Here is a 26,707-nt window from a genome sequence, read left to right on the forward strand (position 1 = left end):
ACTTTTTAACTTAGTAGTCCCCAGTACACCAGATGATCGACTCAACTCTACTTCGGTGGAAATCTCCCAAAAGCGGCTTCTGGACAAGACAGTTATAGCACCACTTACAGGCCTGGCATGGTTAATACAGCATTTTCAGTCCATCAGTGTTTCCGTGCTAACGCAGATTTGTTTTCACTGCGTTTTAGCGTTTTTAGATGAAACATTGTCGTGTAAACGGGGCCTTAGGATCCCAGATGCTACTCAGCAGGTGTCTCCAGCTTTAGACTTTTCTTAGAACCAGTTCTCTGTGAAGAACTTTTTGGTAAAGTTCCCAGTTCTGAGGAGGGGATTGAAGGGCTGCCCAATGGTCTTCTACATATGATTTTCCTCATCACATGACATTCTCAAATTCTTACTGTGTATTTGCACATAAAGAGTAAACAGTTTGAGGCCTAATGTTGACCCCTGAGGGACTTCATATTCAGTATCTGACGCTGACTAAACGGTTACTCACCAACTTCAGTGAAACGCCCCTGACAGCACAGCTCTGTAGTCCTCTGAGTGAACTGTGGTGATCTATAGTGTTGGATGTTTGCGAGCAGGGTCTGCAGGTCATGCAGGTTTGGAAGCTGAAGTATTAGAATGTTCTGGAGCTCCGTCAGCTGGCTGCAGGCCTCAGCACGCGGCGGGGGGCCTCGGCTGGACGGCTGCACACACCCCAAGGCAAATCACATCACAGCCGGCGTCTGAGCGGCACACGATAAGGCTTCATTTCCATAAGTTTATTTTCTCCTGTTGAAACGGCTGCTAAAACAAAAGGGCAGTTGATTATTTTTCCTTGATCAGTGTAGCATTCAAGGCGTCCGCTCTGACAATGAAATCCCTCACAGGGATGAAGAGGAAGGCTGACGTGAATACAAGGCAGGCAGGACGCTGGATTCTGAGGTGGATCAGCCTGTCCAGCCTCCACAAAGGACCCGCGAGACGAGACGGGAGCACAAAGAGCTGAATGTGACAGTCCGTCCACTCTGCCGGCCACCGTCCCCAGAGATGACGAGCCGGCCGCCAGCTCCTCCACCTCCACAAAAGCCTCCTTCAGCATTGTGCTCAATATTTGACACATTTGACACATTAGAGTCAGTTCACAGAGAAACGGCCTCACAGGGAATAGACTCATTTAAATAAGTGTGTGTGTGTGTGTGCGTGTGTGTGTGGGAACTCTGTCCATATCCGTGAGGAAACCATCCCTCAGATTGTGTATGCTTTGGCTTTGGGGCAATTTAAGTTGAACAAACATTTCCTGAACTCAACAGTTGAGGTCAATTTATTTTGACTGCTGCACAAACTTTGTATAGTGTCAGCTGCTGCATCAAATACTGAGAAATCCAGCTTCAGGGACATGTATATGATACTTGAGATAAGTGCACAAATTCCAGGACTGCTAAAAACATTTAATGATGTTTGTGAAGCCTCTTAAGAGTCCAGTATTTGGACTAGAAATAAAAATCTCACTTTTAAAATGTGATAAATCGGTATTATGGTTCAGTTTGTTCTGTTTACCAGTTTTGCCATCTGTATGGAGAGCGAAAGCAGGTAGAACACAATCCACAAAGGATGATTTATTTCTCTCTGTGGACAGAGATCTGCATGAAGAGCAGCTAAGAAACATTTACAATCAGACACAAATCTGCTTGATGCTGTGTCACTTAACACAACCCTGATTTATTGATTTCTATTTATCTTATTTACTCAAAATAGAGGACAGCGCACAGTGTTGGTATGTAAATGTGCCAGATTGTAGCTGTAAGCTAATTTCTATCCGTCATCCCCTGGCAGGTAGATGTATGAGCCTTCAAAAGCATAAACATGGATGTACATCAAGCATGAAAGAAACAAATTGCACATCAAACTAGTCTGACCACAAAATCCAAACAAAAAACTATACATCAATGTACAAAAACCCATATTATAATACAACACAATACAAAATGACACTTCTGAAGAGAAAACCAGGGATGAAATAACCATTTGAGTTATAGCATATTAGATGTATGAAGTGCAAACAGCAGGGAAAAACCACTAAAGTGCCATTTTTGACCATAACTGTAATTGTTAATGCTCAATTATCCTCCACCGGGTAATTTAGCATGCCGGTGTAATTGCGTATCACCATCTTGCACATAAATGTGCACATATAGAGTTGTGAAGACATACATTATTGCACAGGGTGAGCTCACAGAGGTGTGTCTGTATAAAGTATTGTACCAGAGCTGCATAGATGGATGTATGCACATAATGTATCAAGTTTGTCCTAAGCGACATCTTCAGGTCACTCTTTATAAATGTACAGTTGGTGAGTTTTGAGAGTCTTTTGTGAGAAATAGTTTGTTGATGTTTCCACTTAGAGTAATTTTCAGGTGGAAAATTGCACTAATTTACATTTTGCGCTATTGGATCTTAAGATGACCCTTAGTAGAGTTTTAAAAAGAAGAAATGGGAGTGAGACAAAAAAAAAAGAAGAAGCAATTTACTTAACCAAAATAGACTATTCATCAGCTGATCAGAAGTTTTGGACCACAGATGACGAAGGCAAAAAAGCTTTCTCTTTTTGAACATGGTCAAATTGTTGAGCTGCATAAGCAAGGCCTCTCACAACGAGCCATCGCTTCTGAGGTTGGACGCAGTGAGAAAGTCATTATGAATTTCTTAAAAGATCCTGAGGGTTATGGAACAAATAAGTTAAGTGGTAGACCAATTTTACAGAACAAAAATCATCTTCAAAGGCCTCGTCTCCTTCAATACCAATTGCCCATTAATGTGACACGGAAAGGTGGAAAAAAGTTTTTTTCTCTGATGAGAAAAAAATTGAACCTTGATGGTCCTGATGGCTTCAACATTACTGGCATGACAAGAAGACCACACTGGAGATGTTTTCTACACGGCACAGCCATCATGATCCGATGTTCCTTCACGATGGAGCTTCAGGTTGTGCAGGGGCGTCAAACTGCAGATGTGAAAATGTTGCAGGGGGCCTCCTTCTTCGTTCTGGGTTTTTCAACAGGACAACGCTGCTGTTCACAATAGCTGCCTGACAAAGGACTTCTGCCAGAGGAATAACCTCACTGTAGGACCATTCTGCGGGTTCTCCTGATCTAAATCACATTGAGAACATTTAGGAATGGATGGAAAGGGAAGTTTACAAAAATGGGCATCAGTTCCAGGCAGTGGATGACCTCCAAGAAGCTGTCTTCATCACTTGGAGCAACATTCCTAACCTCCATTCTTTTTATTATCTTTTTATTTTTTATTTTATTTATTCATTTATTTTTTACATTATCAACAAGAACAGTGGAGCTCGTCATTAATGGGTCCTTTTTTGAAACTTTTATTTCTGTTACAGGGGAATTTCTGGCTTTTTTGAGCTGTGGTCTTAAACTTTTGATCAGCTGATGAATAGCCTTTTTCAGATTAACAGTTTTCAATAAATTGCCAACTCAGTTTTTTTTTTTTTTTTGTCTCATTCCCATTTCTTCTTTTTGCATTCTGAAACTCTTACCTTTTAAGATCCAATAGTGCAAAATGTAAATTCATGCAATTTTTTGACTGGTGTCAACCAGAGGGCTCTGGTGTCAACATTTTGATCAGACAACACTTTTGGTTTTAAGTTCCAAAATCAAAAGACCCCGACTCATCCACATGCCGAGAAAAAGTTTAACATAACTTGTTTGTTCATCTCCAAAGATTTTAGAAAAGTTTTTTACGTCTCTGTTTTCAATCTATTTTTATTAAAGTCTTCTATTCAGATTCAGTCAGAGGATTGCAGTGGAAACGTGTGTTTAACCTCAGAGTGAGCCTGGTGTCAGCAGGGCTGATTGGCTGGATGAGAGGGCTCTGATTGGGGACAACTCTGGCTAACTAGCCTCTAATTTAAAGGCCTGATTGATCGGAGGGTGTGTGAGCAGAGTGAAGGGCACGCTGAACTTTGAATGTCTTCATACAGCCACATGTCGCTGTGTGTGTGTGTGTGTGTGTGTGTGTGTGTGTGTGTGTGTGTGTGTGTGTGTGTGTGTGTGTGTGTGTGTGTGTGTGTGTGTGTGTGAGCAGCTGGATGCAGATTCGATGAGTTCTATTATCTTCCTGTCTTTGATGAACAGGGATTAGCATTTAGCACCAAGCAGCGTCTGAACGCAGAAACAGCAGCAATGCTAAGAAGTCTGGGAAACAGAGGATTACAAGAGGCTTTCTGCTCCGTAATTTGATTTTAAAAGAGTCTTACCTTTGTTCTTTGTGCCCAGTTAGGATGTGCTGGGAGGTTGAGATTAGCAGAGAATCCAGTTTGTGACAAAGCCGATTAGCAGTTGAAACAGGGCCAGCGATGGTTTCTTTTTTGGAGAATGTGCATTTTGGAGTGACGGCTCTCCTGTCAGGCGGGAAAGTGTTTCTTCCTCCTGAGCCAAATTTTTTTTGAGAAAACATGATTTTTACTTTTTTTTTTATGTTTGACTGTCGAGCTCCACAGCTGTAACATGTGTTTACTGCAGACAGCTGAAGCTTTAGTCAGATATTTTAAGCGACACTAACTGTTATTTTCCCCATTTGAACAGAATAAATTTTGAGTCTGTTGAGGTTCATCAGGGGGGAAACAGCTGCAGATTCTGTGTCTGTCATGGTCATCTACTGCCACCTGCTGGATCGCCACAGTCACTTCTCAGACATTTACTGCAGGCTGTGTTTATTTGTTAACATCTAAAGGTAAAGCAAAACCAAAAATTCAGAAAGGTAAATATTAATGTAATTGAAGGTAGGTATGTTATTAAGTGTACCTAAATTATGTTTGTCTTCAGGAGAATTCAATTCTTTAAAAAACAAACAAACAAACAAAAATATTAATAAGCAGCTTTTCTTGAGCTGGTATCATGCTAGGCTTTAAAAAAAAAGGAGACTGGGGATATTTTGCGCTGACTGTTGACATATAAGTCAAATTAAAGTTAAAGCCTTATTCTCATTTAGCATTTAAAAATGAATTGCAACAGTGAGCAAGCAGTTCCAGACCACCAGCTACTAAAAACCCTTCAATGCATAACCCTGTTTGTATTTCCGTCATATCAGAGGAGCTGTCTCTCAGAAACAGCCTCCTCTTTTGGTATTTTAGGAAACTTTAAAAATCTCCACTTCCTAAATGCCACTTATGCGATCAAATACTGAAGGATGCAGCTGCTTCTGAATGCACATAAACCAGGATGTGTTGGAGAGTTTCCAGGCTTCCTCTGAGTCCAGTTTGGGAAGCAGATCTTTGAATTTGTCAGTTTAATAGACATGTAATTAAGAAATATCTGAGCTTGAGAGTTTTGATGACAGCTTGTGAGGTAGATGCTTCGTTGGCATCCTAAGTACATCAGAAGAAATAGCCACTTTCACATTTTTGAGCCATTGCTCTTATTTAGTATGACTGGAATTCTTAAGCTCTTTACTGGAGATTATTATGGTTTTGTTATGTGTATTAGAGAAGTGTTGCATTGAAGTCTATCTGTGAGCAGCGACACACCAGTTCCACACTCTGATCCTTAGGGGGCGTAATCTTCACAAAGTTCTGCTTCTGATTTCTGTCAAACCCCTGACTCCCTGCCTGCTGGCTGTCTCTAAATAACATGAACCATCTACACACTTTTTCTGTTCATCTCTGGATTTATTCACTTAAAGGTCCCATATTATGCTCCTTTTCTGCAGTTTAATATGGATCATTGATGTCTCCATGAAATGGTAGTAACATGTTTTGGTCCTAAAAGCCAATAAATCAAGCACAGCAGCATTGTTTCCAGGCTCTCATAGCCCCTCTGTTCAGAACAGTCTGATTTAGTGGGCGTGACCTTTATATGTAAATGAGTCACCGCTGATACCGCCCCGCTTTCTGCGTCACTGAGAGCGGGGAGCTTTAGAAAACAGGAAGCTTGTTTACCGTAACATTACAAGCTAAAACAACAAGCTAACCGCAGCTAAAGTTAGCACCCTGAAGCTAACACACAGACAGGGGGGACACTGAGGAAAAGCTCTTACATCTGCTCCACAGCACACAGCATTTAAAATACTCACATTTCCAGGGTCCGAGGTTTGTTGGCGGATGGTTGGTGATGCGCCTGGATTCAGGACCAGTCTATTCGCTAACCCTCTGTTGTACTGTCCAAAGTTGGAAAAGCAGTCAGCCGTGAAGTGACTAGCACACACATGCACAGTTTTACTGAGTGTAGCTGGCACATTTCCTTGATAAATGAACTCTAGCTACTTAGTCTTGTCTTCTTCCCAGATGGGAAGCTTTTCGTGGAACCATGTGGCTGTAAACAGCCAACAACAGCGCAGGTCTTCAGCTTTGGCATTCTGAACAGGAGTGGGCGGAGGGTGGGGGTATCTGCTCCGGTGGACCAATCAGGTCAGACTTGCTCCTGATTGGTCAAAAAAGGGAATCGCTGACATCGGCAAATCCCGGAAATTCCAAACAGCTCATTTTAGGACAGGATTTTACATTCACAAGCACTACTAAGTACAGGTTTTGTCATTAAATGTCACATTTTGTGGGTTGGAAGGAAAGCCAAAGACCCACAAATTTCACTAAAAGACTTAATAAAGTGATTTTTGCATAATATGGGACCTTTAAACAATGAACAGTAGAGTTAAAAAGATCTGCTCTCCATTCATTGGCCTCAAAACAAACACACACCGTGGTAAGAGTCACATCCTCAAGACAGTGAGTGCAAGTGTTCATGGGAAATTAAGTCTTCATCTGGAAAAACACTAGCTCTTCCAGATCTGCACAGCCCCTGAAAATACTTACCCCTCTTTTTTAAGAGTTATATTGGTAGTTTGAGTCTGTTTTAGAGGAATGTCACAGACAGTAGTGTCTAGTATTTATTTTAAATGGTGGCACGTGGGGAAGTGTTAAAGAGGCCGGGATTGCAGAAGGTGTGGGGCTGAAGAGGTCAATCAGGAAGATGTCCTGTGAGGAGCTCTTCATTTGGAATGATTTGTTGCCTGCTGTTAATGCCTGATTTTAGAATAGAAGTTTGAATATTTGCTTTAACTTGGTCTGTCTTGATGTGCTTTGGACCCATAAGGTGTTTTTTTTTTATTCTTTTAGCATAACTTTTCCCAAATATTTGTAAAATATTGGTGGCATGAAATTTAAACCAGCATATACCCTTTCAGATTCAATAATTGATGTACTGTCTATACGCTAAAATAAGTTGCAAACTATTAAAACCAGTATTTTTCAACATTGGACAGCACTTTGAATTATTTTTCCCTTACCTATGAACCAAACCAATGTACTGTAAGAATTGCAGGAAAAAAAAGAAAAAAAAAATGGTTACAGCACTAACAATTAGCAATCATTACTTTTTGATTAACGGTGAAATAAACTATCTATAAAATTAAACTCAGAGCTAACCCTGATCCTGATGGTTTTTTATTTTAGCTGTAAGAAAAAGTTCTTTCCTGGACCCTTACAGACGTACACACACACCACAGAGTGGACAAAACAACCAATAGTTTTTTTATTGCCATTGTGCATGAACTTTGACACTGCAGGTTACACAGGGAGTATCATGTGGTGAGTCGATGAACACTCGGACCTGCATGTGATGTGCTCTGCTCGCTCTCAGTGCTGGTTTTGGATCGGTTGATGGCTTTAGCAACAAACTGCTTGCTGATCCAGCCGCCATGCTCAAAACCAAAGTAATGCAGGATGAGACGCTTGTGTCAAAGAACGGACAACATCCGGGAGGACAACACCTTTTTTTATCCTATTATTGCACACATCTAGTTTACCAATGCCGAGTATATGTGGGACATTGGGAAAGCCATAGCTCTTGGTAAGGTGCTGAAATGTCTCGAGAAACCACAACATTGCATTGAGCCTCTTTAAAAGCCACATATATACAAAACATGAATGAGCGTCAATGCAGGGAGTCCACAAGCACACCAGATACCAAAATAAATGTGGTTATAGTTCACTCTTGCAAATGAAAGTCGTGGATCATTTACACCTGGGCGGGGTGATGCTCATTAACAGCCTAGAGGATGATGTTCAGCACAGAGTACATGAGATGTTGGAGCGTCAGGATGGCTACGACACTGAGTAATAACAGACAGTGAGAGGGAGGGAGGGAGGCAGGCCAGTGTGGTCCTTTTATCTGTGCATCAAACACATGAAGGCGCTGCGACCGAACGTCTCTCCACTGCAGCTCGTCTCGATTCAAAAGGCTGAGAGATATTTTAGGAATGAAGCATCGAGAGTCTATTTATGTCTGGGATGCTAAAATCTCATGGAATGCATTTCATGGAATAGTGACTTTTTGGGTTATCACAACAGTCTTAGTTTGGATGTGCAGGTTGGAGTCGAAAGTTGCACAAACATTCATCATGAATGGCTAGAATTCATATTTAGCTTATCAAGTGAACCTCAGTACTTTTTTTCTTAATGTCAAGTTAATTATTTAAAATGGTAACAGAAAACTGGAGTTTATTCTTTAAATATTCATGTGTTGGAGTTTTGGTGTCTTGGAAATTCTGATTTTTATAACAGTTTGTCTGCAGAGGCTGAGGCAGTGGTGTGTGTTGGTTTTCAAGATTTCTAAAACCACACATTATGAATGAACTCTATCAGTCTTTGTTTGTACCTCGCTAAAAAATAAAAATACCCATCAATCATCACTCAGGCTGCGTTAATGATCGAGTCAGTGTGAAGGGGAATTTCATTACTTCCCATCCTGGGCTCAATTTTTACACATCTTAAGGAACAAGTGACTCAAAAAGAAGGGAAGGTTTTGAAATGACACCAGATGGTTACTTAAACTAGTAGCTGTAAAGATGGCACTCATTGGAAGTGCAACCAGGATTTTCAGTATGTTACATGTCATATTGTGTCAGTTTTTGGCTAACCACCAAACAAAGTGAAAAAAGGCAACACAAAATGTAATAAAACCCAAAATGTAATGACTGGTTGACAACATATCAAAAGTGATGAGCCTAAAATGTAACAACTAAGTAATTACTAAAACCCAAATTTTAAGAACAAACTCAAAATGTAACAAGTTGTTACTTTTTTAGCAAAAAAGTGTTACATTTCGGGTTTTGTTAAATTTTTTGGATTATATTTTGGATCGTTCTTACATTTCGGGCTCTTACAAGACTAGAAGAAAAGTTATCACCTGGCTCTGTTGAGTTCTTGATTCTGATGGATCAAAACACCAGAATAATGGTTATTAAATATATCAATTGTTTTAGTGAGACTACAGTTAACCTGACAACATACAGCACATTACATAAACCCATTTTAAGGATTCTGTTAGTTTTGCCCTTTTCTGGTGATGCCCTAACAAAAAATTACTGTCTGTCTCAGGCTGGTCCTGAGAGTGTGAAAATAATGACAGTTAGTGGGCAAAGATGTGAGAGCAGCCTAAGGAGCTACGGGACCTAAATGAGGACATAAATGTCAAGTAAAATATTCTTGCAGAAGTCCTGTTCACCTTTTCTGTCTGTACTTTTAGTAGGAGTGCTCAGTTTGATGTGAATTTGTCAAGAAAGAGGCTGATGGGAAAAAAAATGGGTGGTTGAATGAGGCTCACCATGAAGGGATACCAACTTATATAAGCCTCTTTTCACTTTACTTTATCCATAACGTGTTACTCTTTAACCAAAGTTTAACCATGTTCTCTTAAAGTTGTTAGTGATTTAAAGTAAACTGAGCTCAGGAAGTTTAAGGTTGGTCCAGCATAAAGGATCAAATAGTGGTCATTACAGATCATCTTACAGCTGCTGGCTGATGAAATCAACAGGAGTGACTCCAAAACTTTCGTACCTTTGAGTAATTTTGAATCTAAATTATGTAAAAATTGAGCCCAGGTTTAAAAATGAAAGTGCATCTTTGGCTTAAAAACTGAGGTTCTGCTTTTGATTGGATAATTTCTAGCTCAGAAGATGTTTGGACAACATCGCCTCCAGCCTGCACCTGCAAAGAACCAAACGCTTCAGTTTGATTGTTTCTTCACCTGACGGTTCTGCAGACTCGTCCACTTCTGGTCCACTTCCAGCAACCACACACACATCGTCTTCAGGCTTTAAAAACCCATTAACCACTGCACGTCGTGCAAGCTTCTGTCTGCATGCTTCCATTAACACACACACACGCGCCCACACACTGTCAGTGCCTTTAGTCACAGTGTGTGTGGTACGTCCTGTATCCCTCGTCATGTCTTCACCCTCTGCAGCTTCACTCTCATGGTCTGCTCTCAGACTGGAACAAAAAGGAATGATTCGTCTGGGAATGAGAAACCAGGAAGAAATGAAATCTGTTCTGCTTCGTCGTCATCGTCGTCGTCGAGCTGCAGATCTTTGTATGGACATACATTCCAAATTACCTGAGTACACACTCTGATTGTGAAATACCTGAAGCGAGGCCAGATGCAGACGCTGTGCAACCAATTTGTGGCCATATTCTCTTTTTCTCTCTTTGCCCAATTATTCTCTCTGTAGAGGGTTTAACAATGAGACCTGGATCGTGTAAACAGAATCCTGAATAGTACAGCTGTTCCTCCTTTTTCGCTACGTCACACAGCAATACACAGTTTTGGATTTTCTTCTTTTTAAAACAAGCATTTTTCTTTCTTTTCGTAGAGATATATATGTGTTTATATATATTTATATATGTTTAGAGAGCTTATTCATACTGTGAATGTTGAAACTGAACACAATAACACATAATTTAATCAGAAATATACTACCAGTTTAAAATGCATGCCCCTCCCCCCATCCATAGTGCTCCATTCTTCCCTCGGGTGCCTGCTCGTAACCATCAGGTCCTCCCCTGCCAACAACAAACGCAGGACAAACATTGAGGTGGCGAGTCTTTGTGGCGGCGGTGGTTATTGGGACATTGTTGCTACGTCATGCAGAGATAGAGGGGGTGGAGGGGGTCAGCACAGAGAGACAGAGGCCCCCCCTGGCGTAGCAGAGGGAGGTGTTGGTGGGACAGTCAGTGGTGATGCTCGGTGGATCCCGGAGCCAGAGGCCAGCTCTGCTCAGGTCTAGCTGATGGCTGGGCTGTCTGTGGGGGGATCTGAGGTCTCTGAGGGTGAGCCGGGCTCCTCCGGGGGGTCGTCTGTGCTGGTGCTCGTGGAGACCTGAGTGGGGCCACCGTAGAGCGACGTGGCCCCCTGCGGCTCCGTGTCGTCCTCGTCCTCCTCGGGCTGTGAAGCCGGGTTGAGGTGCAGGGAGCCGGGGAGTTTGACGGGGCAGAACGCCGAGCCTGTCGGGATGAAGTTGACCTTGTTTTTGTCGGGGCAGGAGAAGAGCGGGACTGACGCTGATGCTGACTGCCTGGAGCTGCAGAAAGAACACACATAGACACACACACAGCCAGTGAGGAAGAAGAGTAAGATTAAAGCCTTCAGAGTTTTGTAGCCATTCAATAAGAGTCCGTGTTACACCAACGCTGCTTTTCACACCCACAACCTCAATTTCAGAACACCTCTCACTGCTGCTTCCAGCTGCAAGGAAACAAAATGAAGGACATCTCTGCCCACCTGACGGTTCAGTCCGTTTGCTTTAAGCCAAAGTTGTGCTGTCAGGTGTAGATTCATGTTCAACCCTTTGTCTACTAACAAAATTAGCTCTGCTTTTTTAGCTGCAGAACGGTGTTTATTGTGTCAACTAAAGCCTGGTTTATACTTCAGTGTTTAATCAATGGTGTACTTTGTGGCACAGCTTTGGGTAGTCTTCTTCCACCTGAAGCTCACCTTATCCCAAATGTGGACCCCTGGCTCTGTGATTGGTGTGTAGAGCAAGATATTGTTTCCTGTATTTGAAACATTCCTGGAATTAACCCACACCCACATTTCATCTCCTCCAACATCTCCTCACTTCCTGTCTGTGTAATTATTACCGAGTGATGTACATCAATATGTATCACTTTCTATAAAACATAATACACTAGAAAACGTGTGAGGAATCCAGCAGTTTACAGAGCAGGAACCGGAAACGGGCGATCAGCAGATCAGCAGACAACAACGCCCTCGTGTGTTTTGCAGGGGTACTGCAGAAGTTATTGACACTGAATTGTGTGGTGCTCAGGACTTTGGTGTGAGGTAAATACAGAAGTATAAACCAGGTTTAATCTTTGCTGGTTTCCTCCTGTTATGACTTTAGACTTCCCTAATTGTTCTGCTCTCCAGGTTGGAAATCACTGAAGTAAGGGAAAGTCACCAACCAGTGGTTGCCAAGGGGCAGCACCTGGTTAGTAAAAATGAAGCCTATGCGAAAGTGCTAAAAGTTGCTGTTCATTGAAAATCCGCTTGAGGCTAGCTGCAGAAAGACTGAAAGTCACGTACACACCAAGCCATAAAAACAGACTTTTACGGCATTAAAAGCATATTTACAGCCTGGTTCCAAAAAACGGTTTGGGTCTAAAATGCTGATTTCACTATCAGCACACACTGTAAGGTGGTTGATTTTTTTTCTAGCTCAGCAGTTAAGAAGTTACTAAGATCATCTGATTGTCCAATCAGAGACACAGCTCAGGTCACATGGCAGGCGGGCGCCTTGTAGCTGTTTAAAAGAAAACTCACAGTTGGCGTCATAGCAAATGTGGCTGCATCCACGGATTGGCTTCATTTTACGGTTTCAGGAACAGACGGGGACGTAGGGGAGGCTGCGTCCATGTTTTATACAGTCTATGGTGGTTACACCTCTTTGCCACCATTGGGTCATCAGTGTTTAACCATGCAAAATATATTACCTTGGCTTATTTCACATTTTGGCATGTTTTTTTTATTTCATTTTATTCGGCTTTTTAATTGAAATAGTTGTGGTTTGTGAATATTTTCTCATTTTTGAGAGCCTAAATGGCCAAATACTGAAGGCTGGCTGATTCTTTAAGAAATATTTAGTGTCTTTTTACTCACTGGGAATAATTAAATCAGAATCAACAATCAACAAAATCATAAAATTAAAATTTACCCAGTCCTAGTTTAGATCCAGAGGCTGAAAACAAAGGAGGTGTGTTGAGGGTTTTAAAATAAAACAGAATTAAAGAAGCATCAGAACAAAAAAGTGTGGGTGACATCGTTAAAGTGAAAGGTTAGGTTCGTGTTAAATATCCTGCAACCAGCTTCAGGATTTGTTTTTAACTGGTTTGACTCCCACATGAGTACAAACATCTTTCATTGAGTTTGTTTTACAGTCTAAAGACCATATCATGACAATAAATACATCATTTGATGAAACTGTAATTTTAACTTATTCCCAAACCTGGGCTTTGTTTTCCATGTTCTGATTTGATAGGAAGGATTTAGAAAAAAAGGCAGCACCTGCTTTTATTATTATTACACTACCTCTGTGAGATTTAGAGAGATGGATTCAACATAAGATCAATGGTCTTTACCTCTGCTCCTCAAAAGCTTTAATCTTCTCACAGCCCTCCGGCGGCTCTCGCTTGAACATGTAGCTGTTGTTTGGTTTGGGCGAGGAGGCGAACTTGGGCAGAGGTGAGCTGCTTCCACTGTCTGTGAACACAAAGGGAGAGAGGCTGTAAGAAATCAACAGCAGCAGGGATTCTCCGGCAGTTCAGGGGTGTTTTTAATATTCATGATATCAATTATCTGTCTGTAACTAAACATAGGAAAGAATTTCCAGAGATGATTCAAATGTCTCTGATCTGTTGTCTGCAAATTCTTGATTTTTCATTGTGAGCTTCTGATGTCCTTTGGTTTTTTTCAACTGATATAAAACCCACAGTACTTATGGATCCACCTGAAACACCTCTTTCTGACAGGAGAGGTCAAACTTTTAGGCTTTTTTACCTTTATCCCGGTCGTACAGGAGATCCTCTGTGGAGTAAGGACTGCCGTCATGTGATCCTGGGGGGCAGGCGGGTGATGGGCAGGGCGACAGGCTGGAGCAGCTGCTGGACCGGCCGGGGGCTGAGGGGGTCTGAGTGTCCACGCTGCGGGTGCTGCTGCTGCGCTGCTGGGGAGGGAAGGGTGCCCTCCGCCCATCTGGGACCTCCAGAGACTGCAAAGACCAGAGACACACAAAGAGAACTGAGAAACACACAGATTCACTAAAACCTCTCTGTATGAGCTGAACAAATCAGACCCACACCTTCAGCTCCTCCTTCTCTCCGTTGTCTTTGATGAAGACCTTCTCCAGCTCGTGGTTGATGCCCTCCATGCTGCTGGGCACCCTGGAGATGGAGGGCTTTGGCACCGTGATGTTGGACAGCGGCATCTGAGCCGACTTCGACATGGAAAACTGCTGCAAGAGGGATGAGATCATTTAAAGCACTGTTAACAGAAAGTTTCTACCACTGCTTCATGGTTCAGTGTTTTTGTGGATAATGAGAAGGATCCTTTTGGATGAGGAGGTCATAAGTAATGCATTCATTGTTTGTTCTTCTTTCTTTATTAAAAACAACTAATATGCACAGACTTTGCCTTGTGCATCTGTTCATCTGATCATTTTTAAATACAGCGGTGAAAAAGGAGCCGATCTGAATGGAGAAAGTTACGACAACTTTTTAAAGTCATTCCTAGTTGCACATTTTTGCACCTTGTTGCTCTCTTGCTGCTTGCAGCTGTTAGTTGCATGACACTGCAGGACTGATGTTGCAACAATTAAGACTGTTTATATGAATGACTTGCTCAAAAACTGACTCTGAAAACTCTCTTATGACTGTTGGTTTGTTTACAGAAGGTGATCAGAAGTACGGGTTTAATGTTACCCATCACAGCCCAGTGTCATGTTGTTTTCATTTTATTTATTTAACCTTAATTTTACCAGGGAAAATGTTTCCAAACCAGTTCTCATTTACAAACATGACCTGGCACGTGAGCTCTTGTGTCCCAATAAATGTCGGAATAACTTGAATATGCACACAGCTTAACTCTTGAGTCCTCAAGGAGCGGTGTACTCTCCAAACGTCAGGCTTCGGCGTTCCACATAGACATGTGGAAGGGTAGGGAGTACCCAGAACAGAGCCATACAGCAAAACATAACTTAATGTATGCAAATAGTTAATTATCTGTTCGTAGCCAGAATCCTTTTGAGATAAATGCACATTTTTAAATCCTCGATCACTGTGGGGACTGATAAAGGGAGTTCAGAGCAGTACCTGGGCGTGGCTGACTATGGAGGTGTGGTTGTTGGTGCTTGTTAGGGTGTTGTAGGTGATGGTGTTGTACTGGAGGGGGGACAGTCTGTCTTTGTCTTTGCTGTGGCGTCCCCCTTGTTTACTTCTCTGGAGCTGCTGCCGGAGCTTTGCAATCTGCTGGAAACACGAGGGGAGAAGCAAACAGAGGACACATGAGACGGTGTGAACAGTAACCAGCTGGGTGGAACAAAAGTTTTCAAAGAAGTCAGCTTTATGTTCAAACCTTTCCTGTCCTGTCAGAATGCGCTGTGAAGTTACTTTACGACTGAAGCAAAAGTGGAAGCAGCTGCAGCCCCCCTGTGTAGAGAGTATAAGCTACCACCAGCCTCTGACACTGAGACTTAGTGTCAGTGATCAGGGTAAAATCAAAAAACACAGTGAAAAGAGGTTGGAGGACTGCTTTCAAATAGTTTTAATGAGAAGGAAGTTTGATTTCTTACAAATCTAACTTGGTTGAACTCCAACCACAGATGAAGATGGGAAGCTGAGTTTGGAAACTACACCAACATCAGAATTTGTATTCCTAATCAGTTATAACAACAGCATATTCATAAATCCTGTCGGCTTTAATATTCAAAGATAGCAACAACTTTTTGGCATGTTCAGATTATAACCAGTGAGTTTAGAAAGTCTAGATGGAAAAAACGCACCAGGGGGAAATAAATATGATCCAAGTCATATTTTGAGTTTGAATGAAAAGTGATTCAAAACTGATTTCTTCAAAGGGGCTGTGAAGAGTTTCTAAGTGATCTTGATAAACTCTCTCTTCTGCGATCTTATTCCTCTCTTTAAAATGAAATTATCAGCGCCAATAAAGGTTATTGCTAAATGCTATGTCTCAGATTTCCAATCGCGACACAATCATGGCACAGCTAAGTCTCTATGACAACACCACACCGGCTGACAAAGTTAAGCAGAGAGAAGACAGATCTGTGTTTTTCTCTGCTAAAAACGATTTCTTGAATAAGTTTTGTAGTACTGGTGGACTCTGGAGCTAAACTGGCAAAAACAAAAAGAGCAAAGGCTAAAGGCTAAAACACGGTGGTCTGTTCAAACTTGAGAGTCTATCAATGAGATGAAGAGTGAGGTTATGTTAACTCTGCTTGGTGAATTTAGAGTTGGTAGATGAGCTCTGGTAGGACATAACCAGGATTCACTAACATTACACGTTACAGACACGTTTCAAAGCACTGGGCTGTGTGTAGTGCTGAATATAGTCAGCCACTTAACTACAGTACAAACTTGCAAAGTTTGCTGTTTCAAACAACAGCGCTATGTAACTTGATAAATACCTTATCTCATCACATTGTAACTAGTAAAAAGTTATTTTGAACAAAGACTCCATTCATTTTCCAAATCAAACACACTTTGTTAAGACTCATGTCTTAACAACTGTCTTCATTGGTGTGCAACTCTGGCCAAAGGTGCCGCTGAAATCCATTTCGAATGGATAGTCCTCAGTTCAGCTCTTTGCGTCAAACTGAAGGAAAAAAAAAATCCCCAACATACTCTCAGTTTCAGCTACTATAAATAAGCTAACATACAGGTATAACAAATCAGACTGAGGTCAGCAGGCAGTGCATCACAAAATTCAGCAGAGGACTATATATTAGAGCGTGGGAACTGCCACAGGACTGTAAGTGAAACTAAAGTAAAGAGGTTAACAACAGTGCCGCTAAGCAAGCAACTGTCTGTAAATCAGAGTACACTAAAGAAGAAACAGGTTTGTGGGACATCAGTTTCCAATGTCTTAAACCAAACATGAGTGTTTTTGATCCCACAGATCTTTTTCTCTAAGATATCATGGTGTACAATTATGGAATTCTCAAACACATGTTGTTTAAAGCTCATCATCTTTAGACACTTTGAAACAGTCACCACATTTAGTCCATAAATGTAATCTCAGAAGTAAACTAATGGTGTTAAGATGCATTTTACTGACTCAGGGTAAATCCACCAGATGTCACTGCTCCCTGTGAAGCCTACAGACTGGGCATTGGCAAATAATGGTTGAAATAAAAAATATGCTTTACTAAAACAAAATGTTGGATGCTTGTTTAAATGTGTAGTTTGCATTTCTGTTGGTGTCATAGTATTTTAAACGACATTTATACCATTTTTAACCAATTAAAGAATCAATCCCATTGAATTGCCAAATGGTGTGATCACAAAAGCATGACAGGCAATAAACAAATCAAATTCCTGGAAGTTATGCAAGTGTACTGATTAAATAAGTTATTTGTTATGAAAAATCATCTCAAAGTTTGTTTAAAATATTTCATTTCTTCTAATCAGTATGCTGTAGAAATCATTGTTTCCTCTCTATTTTTAGGTCAGTTTGGTTTTAAATCATTTTAAATTTAGCTTTTAAAGTGCAGCAGACTGATACAATTATATTAATGCAAACTTTTTTGCACAATATCAGATGTTTCCCATGAGAAACATTGGTTGCAGCGTCTTGTGCTCAGACGCTGCCATGTCCTGAACTCTGTTATTCCTCTAGTCTGTCTGATTCTGCCTTAATAGTAACCTACAAAGGTATAAACAGACTTTATTTTCATTTGTTTAAAACTAAAAACTCTAAGTAACACAGAAATAAAGATAGAGGTGTTTCTGTATGCATCTCATCTTGTTGGAGTCCCTTCATATTCTCACTCTGAAAAAAGCAAAACGTGAGATGAATGACGAGTTTTCAGACTGAAGACGCATAAAACAGCAGGTTTTATGTTGTTTGGAACTCGTGTCAGAGAAATGAAGGAAGTCCCAGTCCTCCCACAGACACACCAGTGCTCAGGAACATGTCTGCACATATCCCCTCACACAGTTCTCACACTGTCCCTCCTCACAGCAGAAACACAACACATGCAGCACTTATCAATGCCGGCTCTGTGTCAAACAGCTGCTATGTGATCCTTATATTTGGGCCCCTGAACCAGTTACTGAGTGAAGTCCTGCTTGGTTTTGTTTCCCTCCCAGTCTTAACTCAAGCCAGGCACTTCTTAGGTTTTCCTCAACAGTGGGGTGACTAAATATCACTCAGCGTGAGGGCTGTGATATTCAGCGGCAGAGAGTCGACAAAAATGTGTAAAGACTTCTTTTTTCAGACTGAGTCAGAAAACTGACTAGTTATAATCCAGTATCAAGAGACACCTGAGGGACAGGTGAAGTGTAATTTCATAAGTCTGTAATGAAGGCACAAGGATGTTTGAGCACATTTAGTGACTAATATTCACCAAAAATCCCTAAAAGAAAAAGTTAAAGTCACTTTCTGTATTTTCCAGGCAGACACCTGTTCACCACACCTAAGTGTAAGGCACACCTAAGTGTGGTAACATTGATCCAAGTTCATTTGGTATTTACACATCCTCTGTGCTGGGTGCATAAGTGCAGAAAACAGCAATGACACTAGCACTGAATTCCATGTATTCTTAAATACAACCATTATAACAGTTCAGGATGCTTGGATTAAGATAACAAAAAGTTCTCTCTTATTTTTAAATGCGAAAGTAAAACACTGTCTAACATAGAAATCGCCTTTTAATTCTGTAATTTGTCACGCTTTTGTAATGCCTTTTGTGGTGGCTCACTTTTACGTTACTTTTTTCCTATACTTTTAATGTGCTTTTATTTTGAAAGGATGTAAAAGGTACTTCTTGTTGGCTGAAAAAAAAGCTGAAAGAATGATCAACTACAAAAATTCTTGTGTACATTACAGCCCCATGAAGAGTGAAGAGCTGTAGCAGTCTAATGACCTCTGGTATGTTTCCCTATTTCTGTACCTTTTTTTCCCTTTACCTGTGGAGCAGGTGCACAGAAAACTACTCTCAAATTGTAGGAAGATAGAGAGAGAAAGCCCCCTGTTTTTTGGTCTCTGTGATAGCCCAAACTTGAATGCAAAAGATAATCGTTAAATTATTGTTCAACTTTCTTTAGCAGGCTGCTGAGGTATCACCTATGTGCTGACCTGCTGCCATGTCTGTGCGTGTCTCTTCAGCTACAGACAGAGGAGATGTAATTATCTTGCACAGGAGAAGTCACACAAAGATAGCACACACTTCTGTTTAAAAGAAGTTATAAATACCCTTTATCGTCTTACTCATCTACATTTTTCTGTGACATGTATGAGATATTCATCTGTCTTGCTGGGTGCCATTACATCCCTGTGATGCACATTAATTTGCTCTCCCCAGCAGCTGCACAGCACCGCTCAGTCTACAAACTTCCCTCTTGTTTTCTTGTGGCTTATCTATTGACATCTGTGGATTCTGTGTCAGCGCAGCTCCTCCCCTGCAGCCCTGTAACTCAGTAACGTGCCTGTGCACACATTACCGAGGGCCGAGCTGTCATCCGGCCGGCCCTCATTGTTCCCTCTGCAGCAGGAGGCAGAGAGGAGCCAGCTGGGGCTTGGCTGACCATAAATTGCACTGGGTTATGGCCGTTTCAAAGAGGGGAAGTGAGTAGTTAAGAGGGAGATAGTGTTATCTGCCACCTCCCTGCTGCAGCATGGTGGAGCTGAGAGGGGCTGATAGTGCCATGCTGGGTGCAGCTTCAGAGGAAGTGTGTGTCACTGCTGCTGCACCCCATCAGCACCACAAAGACACCATACCAAGCCTGTGATGTCACACAGCCTGAAGAAAATGTCAATAAAACAGCCAGAGCTCCTGTATCACTACTATTTCAATACTTCTGTCAAATAGTAAAGTGGAGGGAAGCACAAAAGAAATCAAGCTTTTCTCTACCCTGTTTTTTTTTTCTAATCAACAACACAAAACACCAACACAGTCCCATGAGTAAGTCTAGAGACTCTCGAATTCTAATGGCTTTACCATATGAACAATTTGTACCATTTCATGTTTTAGGTTGTGTGAAACATTAAAAAAGAAGTAAAACACTATGAAATATGACAACAATTAGAAGTAAAAGGCTGGTAGTATTCCTCTCTTATTGTGACTAATCTCTATTTTAAGATTTAACATGAAAATGTAAAATCAGTTCTTGAAGTCTAGATTTGAGCATGAAGACATTTCCTATTCTTGTTTGTAGTCTGAGTATTACTGGCTTTGATGTCTGCAGGAGAAAGCAGCCTGTATGGAGAGCAAAAGCAAGAGGAACACAACCCACTGTAATGGCATCCGGGCTCCTATCGGCAACAATTTGAGGAGGATTTCCTTCACTTTCAACAGATATCTGCAAGAGCAGCTAACAATCTGTTTTAAATCAAATATTTAGACTGATACACAAAACTACTTGATGCTATGAAACTGAATACAATCAATGTTCAGATTTCCTGCTTCCTTGAATGCATCAGGATTGATGGATCCACACCAAGCAGCAACCTCTGGTCTAAGAAAATGGAACAATGTAGTTGTACTAAAATCTGCTGTTTCTCGAACGTTTGCTTAAGGCTGGCTCGGGAAGTACCAGAAGTCACAAACACACCAAGTCAAATAAAAAGCTGTTTTCACAGCAGAAATAAACCTATTTGCAGACTAGTATCACTGAATTGCTAATTTCACTGTTGGCACACACAAGTTTCTAACTCTGCAGATTAGAGGATATTAAAGTTACGGGTTTGCTCAATCAGAGGCACAGCTTGGCTAACATGACTGACGAGTGCCCCTGTAGCTTTCAGTGTGGAGACTTGAAGCCTGCCCCATTTCCAATATGGCCGCGCCAATAGTTTTGCTTCAAAAATCCATTTCACAAACAGACGAGTTATGTCAGGGAGACTATGTTTATTAATTTACAGTCTATGATCCAGACTCCATCCAACAAATACCTGAAAAGCAGTTTTCATCTCCTCTTGAGGACGGCCCTGACAAAGCTTGATTTTTGACTACTCTACACCATGACAGTGTTGCCTCAGCAAATTTAAGATCCAATCATAACAAGAGAATCTGAATCATTTGCTTCTTCTTTTTTAAGGTTCGTATGCTGAAGTACGCCTCGGTGAGGCCTCTGTGTAACTTACTGTTTACAGTAAAACCGAGACTCACCAAAAACTGATGCTCTTCTGGGGAATGTAATGAACTGATTAATAATGACTATTTTGCTGACTTATCTAGAGGGATGAATTTTTACTTGAACTTTTTGGGGAAACAATCATATTTCAATTTACTTTAAACAGCAGAGCTCACTTAAAATGCTGTCTTGATTATATGTCGTTCAAAGCTAACTACTGGCTACATCAAACAGAAACAGGGGAGTTGCCTGTCAATCTCACTGGAACATACTGTCAGAAAGCTCCTCAAGGTGTAAAGTGAAAAATTAGCAAAGATAAAACAACCAATCAACGTCCATAACAACGTTTGACATCAGCGTTAATTCTTAATTGCAGTTTTTAATACTGTCGAATAACGTGACTGAACAACACTTTTTATAGATCCTAAACTCCAAATGTCTTTTGTACAAGATAATGACAAATCATTTGTGGGTAGCTGTCATTCAAGAATGGCTTGCACTCTGCTCCATGTTTAGCAGAATGATCCCTGGGCAACAAATGAAAGGGTTTGGTCTATGTGTGTCTGTAATAACAGTGTCATGCCTCTTTGAGCTGGTCGGCGCTGCCCCAGGACGCAGAGCGCTGGTGGGTGCTCCTCTTCTCTTCTGCTTCTTCACTCCAACATCCAGGAGTCTGAAAAAACACATCACAAATACCAAGAATTAATCTAAGCTAGTCAAACCTCATCTCACCAAGTATCATTATGAGTAGTGATGTAGTTTTAGCCTTCATGACTATCAGGGATGGTTGTCTTTTTCTGTCTTTAGAGTTTGTCAGAGAAATTTTTAAAACTTATTCAGATATAAAAATTTACTCCAGCAATCGCTGATCAATGTGACGGGCTCATAGAGGAAGCATGGACAGACACATAGTGTGGAGTATTCACACACAGCTCAGTGAAAGCTGAGCTGGGCGCTGTGACAGAGTGAGAGAGCTTTTCACTGAGCTGTCTCATCCAAGAGGGCAACCAACCCAACACACACAGACACACACACACTAATGCAATACAAGCTCCCCATCCAACACCCAGAGGAAACTGGACCACTGTCTCACTCGTCTCACTGGGTCCAACTCAAAGAGACATTTGTTTAGTTCCCAGAAAGATGCCAGAAACTACAACCTCAGTTGCAGTAAATGGAGTACTAGATGTCCAATCTTAACCCTCGGATTGGGACGATCTGGTCATTTTATAATCGACTGACAAACAGCAGTTTGAGCAGAACATTTTACCCTGACTGTTTCAGTCAGCTGTCAATTAGCACTCAGAACACAAACACCAACGACCAAGCATTCTGGGTTTGCCACACTGTATGTAGGTAATAAAGAAATAATAATCATCGTGGAAATGAAAAAACAGCCTCTTGTTGAAATACACACTGACACATTACACATTTAGTTCGATTACAAAAACTACTGCTTAATGGCACCCAATGGTGACTCTGCGAAAAAATATGGTTAAAAAACTGTTTACCAGCCTGCTACATTAGCATTAGCAGCCCTGTGTCTCAAAATGTTGGCCATATGGAAATACTTTAAACTGGAAGTGAAAACACTCCAAAAGCCAGAATATTGCATGGAAAAGTTATGTCTGTAACTGATCTGATAAATGTAGGTTCTTTTAAAAGCAAGCATTTGATGCTAGCTGTGACCAAATTTTGGGGGCAAGTGTGTGCCATAAATGCCAGAGCAGAGTTTTGGCCCTGGCAGCAGAAGAAAGGCAGGACTATAGACTATATAATAAATAGACACAGTTTCTGTGGCGTCACCTGTCCATTTCTGAAACAGGGTTTTGAAGCAAATCATCAACAGGGGTCATACTTGAAATGTATCTTCTAAACTGCTGCCTTTGGAAAAAATTACTCCCCTTGTACAGTGTGTGCTGTCAGAGAAATCAGCTTTCCAGATGGGAGATGTTTTCTTTTTTTCTTTTTTGTACCAGGCTGAAAACATTCCTGCTGTAAAAATGACTTATTTTGCCTTGGCGTGTCTGTGGCTTCCAGTACTTCTGGAGCCAGCCTCAAGTGGATACTCTGCGAACTGCAGATTTTAGCGCTTCCACTCTGCCTCACATTTTCAGAACAGAAGTTTCTACCTGTGCAGATCATGTTTTTGAAATAAACAGTTTTCAAATATAAAAATAAAGATTGATGACCAATCTCAATCAGAGTGATCTTTAGGGATGTCCAAAACCTTCAATGGGATCATAGAGCCTAATCAATAGGCTTAGAAAACGTAGCTAAGGTTACCAAAACAAGCAATCTTCCCTGTAGGTTATCATTCACAGGACTGTGCTGATTGGCCATTGCTCCAGCTAACATGACACAGCCTTCAAACTACTTTATATCAACTCTTAAAACCAAAATATGTCACGTCACACTGCATTAAAATCTGACCCAACCATAGAAATAGTATTTAGAAGTAACCAAATTTGGTGCTAAAAATCTCAGTTTGAAATAGTGGATTATAAACAGGCAAATAAATAAAAGTAAGACTACTTCAAGGTCACTTTTGAAGTTCTCACAGTGCGTTTAACTCGAGTCCTTCTTTCTGTCCTTATCCTTCTGCTCTCTGCCCCTTCCCCTCTGCTGAATCACAGCTTTCATCACTTGATGCTTTTTAGCATGGAGATTATGTACTTGCATTCTGAACACAGAAGTGAGATCTGCACCAGTTCCCCACAGCTGTACTGAGAGCTGTGCATTTGTTAGTGGTTCCCTGTAAATATTAATGTTGGGTGTGAACAGAGTTAACCCAGATCCACATGTATGACAGTAGTGGACCACAAAAGAAAACTGTGGATCTTTGATCTGAGCTCTGTAAGATGAAATCTGGTCATCAAATACAACCAGACCTCTGTTGGTTTAATAAGTATTGTAGAGCTTATGCCAACCAGCACAGTCCCAAGATATCAGACGTGAAAGCTACAAAATTCACCAAACAGGTCATCAGGCTTTTGAAGCCTCACAGATGAGTAGGTGGGAAATGTCACACAGCGTGGTGGACACAGGATGTAAAGAACAGTGTGTGTATGTGTATGTATGTGTGTGTGCGTGTGTGTGGGGGTGTGTGAGTGTGAGTGTGTGTGGGAGGGGGGGGGCATCTGAAGTTCAGCAGCAGGAGATGATCACAAGGCAGGAAGAAGTGGGTACAGAATTAAGGTCAAGAATAACACATAGTATTTTTACTATCAAGGCATGAGCAAAAAATCTAACCTGGGTTTTAAATCACGCTTCATATTAACAGACACTTTGCGATGACATAGGCGAGCCATGCAGGTCTGGTTCATATTGGAGTAGTGTGACCACTGGTTGTACTTTCCAGCAGGGGAACGGCGCTGTGAGGTGGCAGTCGTGCTTGAGTATAGCACGGTTTGGATGGCCAGAGTGACCGCGCCCTGAGAGTCAGAGTAAAAACTGAACCGAATGATTGAAATGGTTTTGGTTTCAGGGTCTATTCTGGTATGATGTGAACTGTTTGATGTCTTCACTTTACACTCAGAAAAAAAATCCTTTACAAGAACAGCAGCTGTAGACATGGGAGCGTTCAAGTCTGATGAGTCACACAGTCCTCATCCAGACTGCAGAAAATGAAACTGATGATGAAAATGCACGCCACCACCAACCCCCTCCACCTCAGGTACAGCTCTCCTCTCTTCAGAAAGGTCTTTTGAAATGTAAAAATAAAAAAAGTGTGGCTGTCCCTGGAAATTAAAGAGAAAGCCTGACTATGGTTGTGAAAAGTAAAACGCTTAATAACCTGTCACCAAGTGAATTTATTTGAGGGCTGACAAGGACAATTTGCAACGCCAAAACTACCTTCTTTAGTTGAGGCATGCTGCATATGCTCAAATGATGGAAATTCAAAAACATGCAAAAGTAAAAAACAAAACAAAAGACAGCAATGGAAATGCAATCCAAAAGAAAATAAACATGATAAAGACAACTGCGTTAACAGCGAATATGAACCAAACACACAGTGTAAAAACAAAAACACATCAAACAACTGAAGCTCTAACCTCTGTCTTGAAAATCTACAAACATTTGCACTATTATTGATATTTTTAAGAGAAGAAATCATCTTTATATTTAGTTAAAGAAACACATTTATCTGTATAAGGGTGAAAGACATGGTCAGTTGGTGAAACTGATAAATGTCAATGAGTGTTACCAGTGTTTCTCATAAAAATCTGCTATTGTGCAAAAAGCTATGCAGTGTTTTCCCTACGTTTAAAGCCATTGGGGGCTTAGGCAGTGTCAACAGTGATGGGGGTTACATCTACACAGAGAAGGCGCTGAGAGATGTTTTTGCTACATTTCTTGGGGATTTTTTCCCAGCTCTCGGCCCTCTACACAGAATGTGCCTGTCTATGTAAGTGCACGAATGTTTTAGTGAGTCTGTGAACAGAACTTCCCCATTCATGATACAAAGAGAAAGACTAGTATGTGAACTTGACAATGTACAGACAAATGACATCCCTTCAGATAAATAAGATAAATAACATAAGGCTATTTAGGCTGTCCAATTAAACAACAAGGCAGACCTGATTTATGAGCGGTAAATCTCATTTAACCCCACCACCACCACCACCTCTATATTGGTAGGGGGAACACTCTGCCATGCATATGATTTGATCAATCTATCACACTGTAAAAATTAAACTTCAATTGATTCTAAACCAAAAAGGCCCAAAAATAAGTAATTTTAAAAATAAGTTATTTTAAATACACTTCATGATGATATTTCATAACAAATAACTTATTTCATCAGTGCACTTGAATAACTTCTAAAAAGGTGAATTATTTAATACAGGTCATGATTTTGTAGTTAAACCATTTGAAAATTTTATAGGACTAATTCTTTCATTGGTTAAAAATGGTAGAAATGTCATATAAAATACTACGACACCAAAAGAAACGTAAACTACAAATTTAAACAAATATCTAACATGTCGTTTTAACAAATTGCATCATACTTATGATACCAATCCTTATTTGTCAATGTCCCATAATCCTGCAATTAGAGGCCAGACACTGCATCACCCGCTTCATTTAGACTATGATTCAGTCTTCCTGTTTTTCAGTCACTTAATTGTAAAATGCATTATCTCATCTCTGCAGGGGAGCACATTCAGCATGACTCATGCGGGTTGAGAGGTGTGGGGGTAGTACTCACCTGTGTGGACTTATCTTTCATACAAGATGGATAGTGCACATGGAGGTCACGAGGCCACTGCCCGGTGAGGTAGGGCCCAGTGATAGTGCCCAGGGAGGAAGTCCGCCAAATGGCCCCCGAGCTGCGCACCTGCTGGGATTTTGTCCTTTCAACTGCACAGATAAGAAGACAAGAAAGACGCACAGCAACATTAGCTTGATGAAATGGAAATTCGAGCAGTGAGTCATGAGGAAGACCACCTGAATACACTCTCTGAAGCTGCAGCTTTCAGCCATTTCATCTCTCCAGCTCATGTCGGCAGGGTTGGCATGAGCTGGAGGGAACAACTGAAAACTGGATCTTTTGCTTCTCTGCTG

The 26,707-nt window shown here is 41.1% G+C and overlaps 1 protein-coding gene across 4 annotated transcripts in view; it reads right to left on the reverse strand.

The window, feature by feature from the left end:
• Positions 1-7,521: 7,521 nt before the first annotated feature.
• Positions 7,522-26,707, reverse strand: part of glcci1a (glucocorticoid induced 1a) — a 30,405-nt gene continuing 11,219 nt past the window's right edge. Inside the window, exons 2-8 of one of the 4 annotated variants that reach the window (XM_074686900.1) lie at positions 26,352-26,503; positions 21,723-21,812; positions 15,140-15,292; positions 14,131-14,280; positions 13,830-14,040; positions 13,412-13,532; positions 7,522-11,355 (exon numbers count right to left, since the gene is read on the reverse strand). In XM_074686900.1, coding sequence (XP_074543001.1) covers positions 11,058-11,355; positions 13,412-13,532; positions 13,830-14,040; positions 14,131-14,280; positions 15,140-15,292; positions 21,723-21,812; positions 26,352-26,503 — 1,175 coding nt within the window. In that variant the 3' untranslated portion in view covers positions 7,522-11,057. Of the gene's footprint in view, positions 11,356-13,411; positions 13,533-13,829; positions 14,041-14,130; positions 14,284-15,139; positions 15,296-21,722; positions 21,813-26,351; positions 26,504-26,707 lie in introns of all 4 variants that reach the window. The other 3 variants (XM_074686899.1, XM_074686897.1, XM_074686898.1) reach the window with 3 other exon arrangements.

Source organism: Halichoeres trimaculatus, unplaced genomic scaffold (genome assembly GCF_033239565.1).
Source record: "Halichoeres trimaculatus isolate MK-OKI-2021-1 unplaced genomic scaffold, fHalTri1.1 fHalTri1_scaffold_14, whole genome shotgun sequence".
Classification (NCBI taxonomy): domain Eukaryota; kingdom Metazoa; phylum Chordata; class Actinopteri; order Labriformes; family Labridae; genus Halichoeres; species Halichoeres trimaculatus.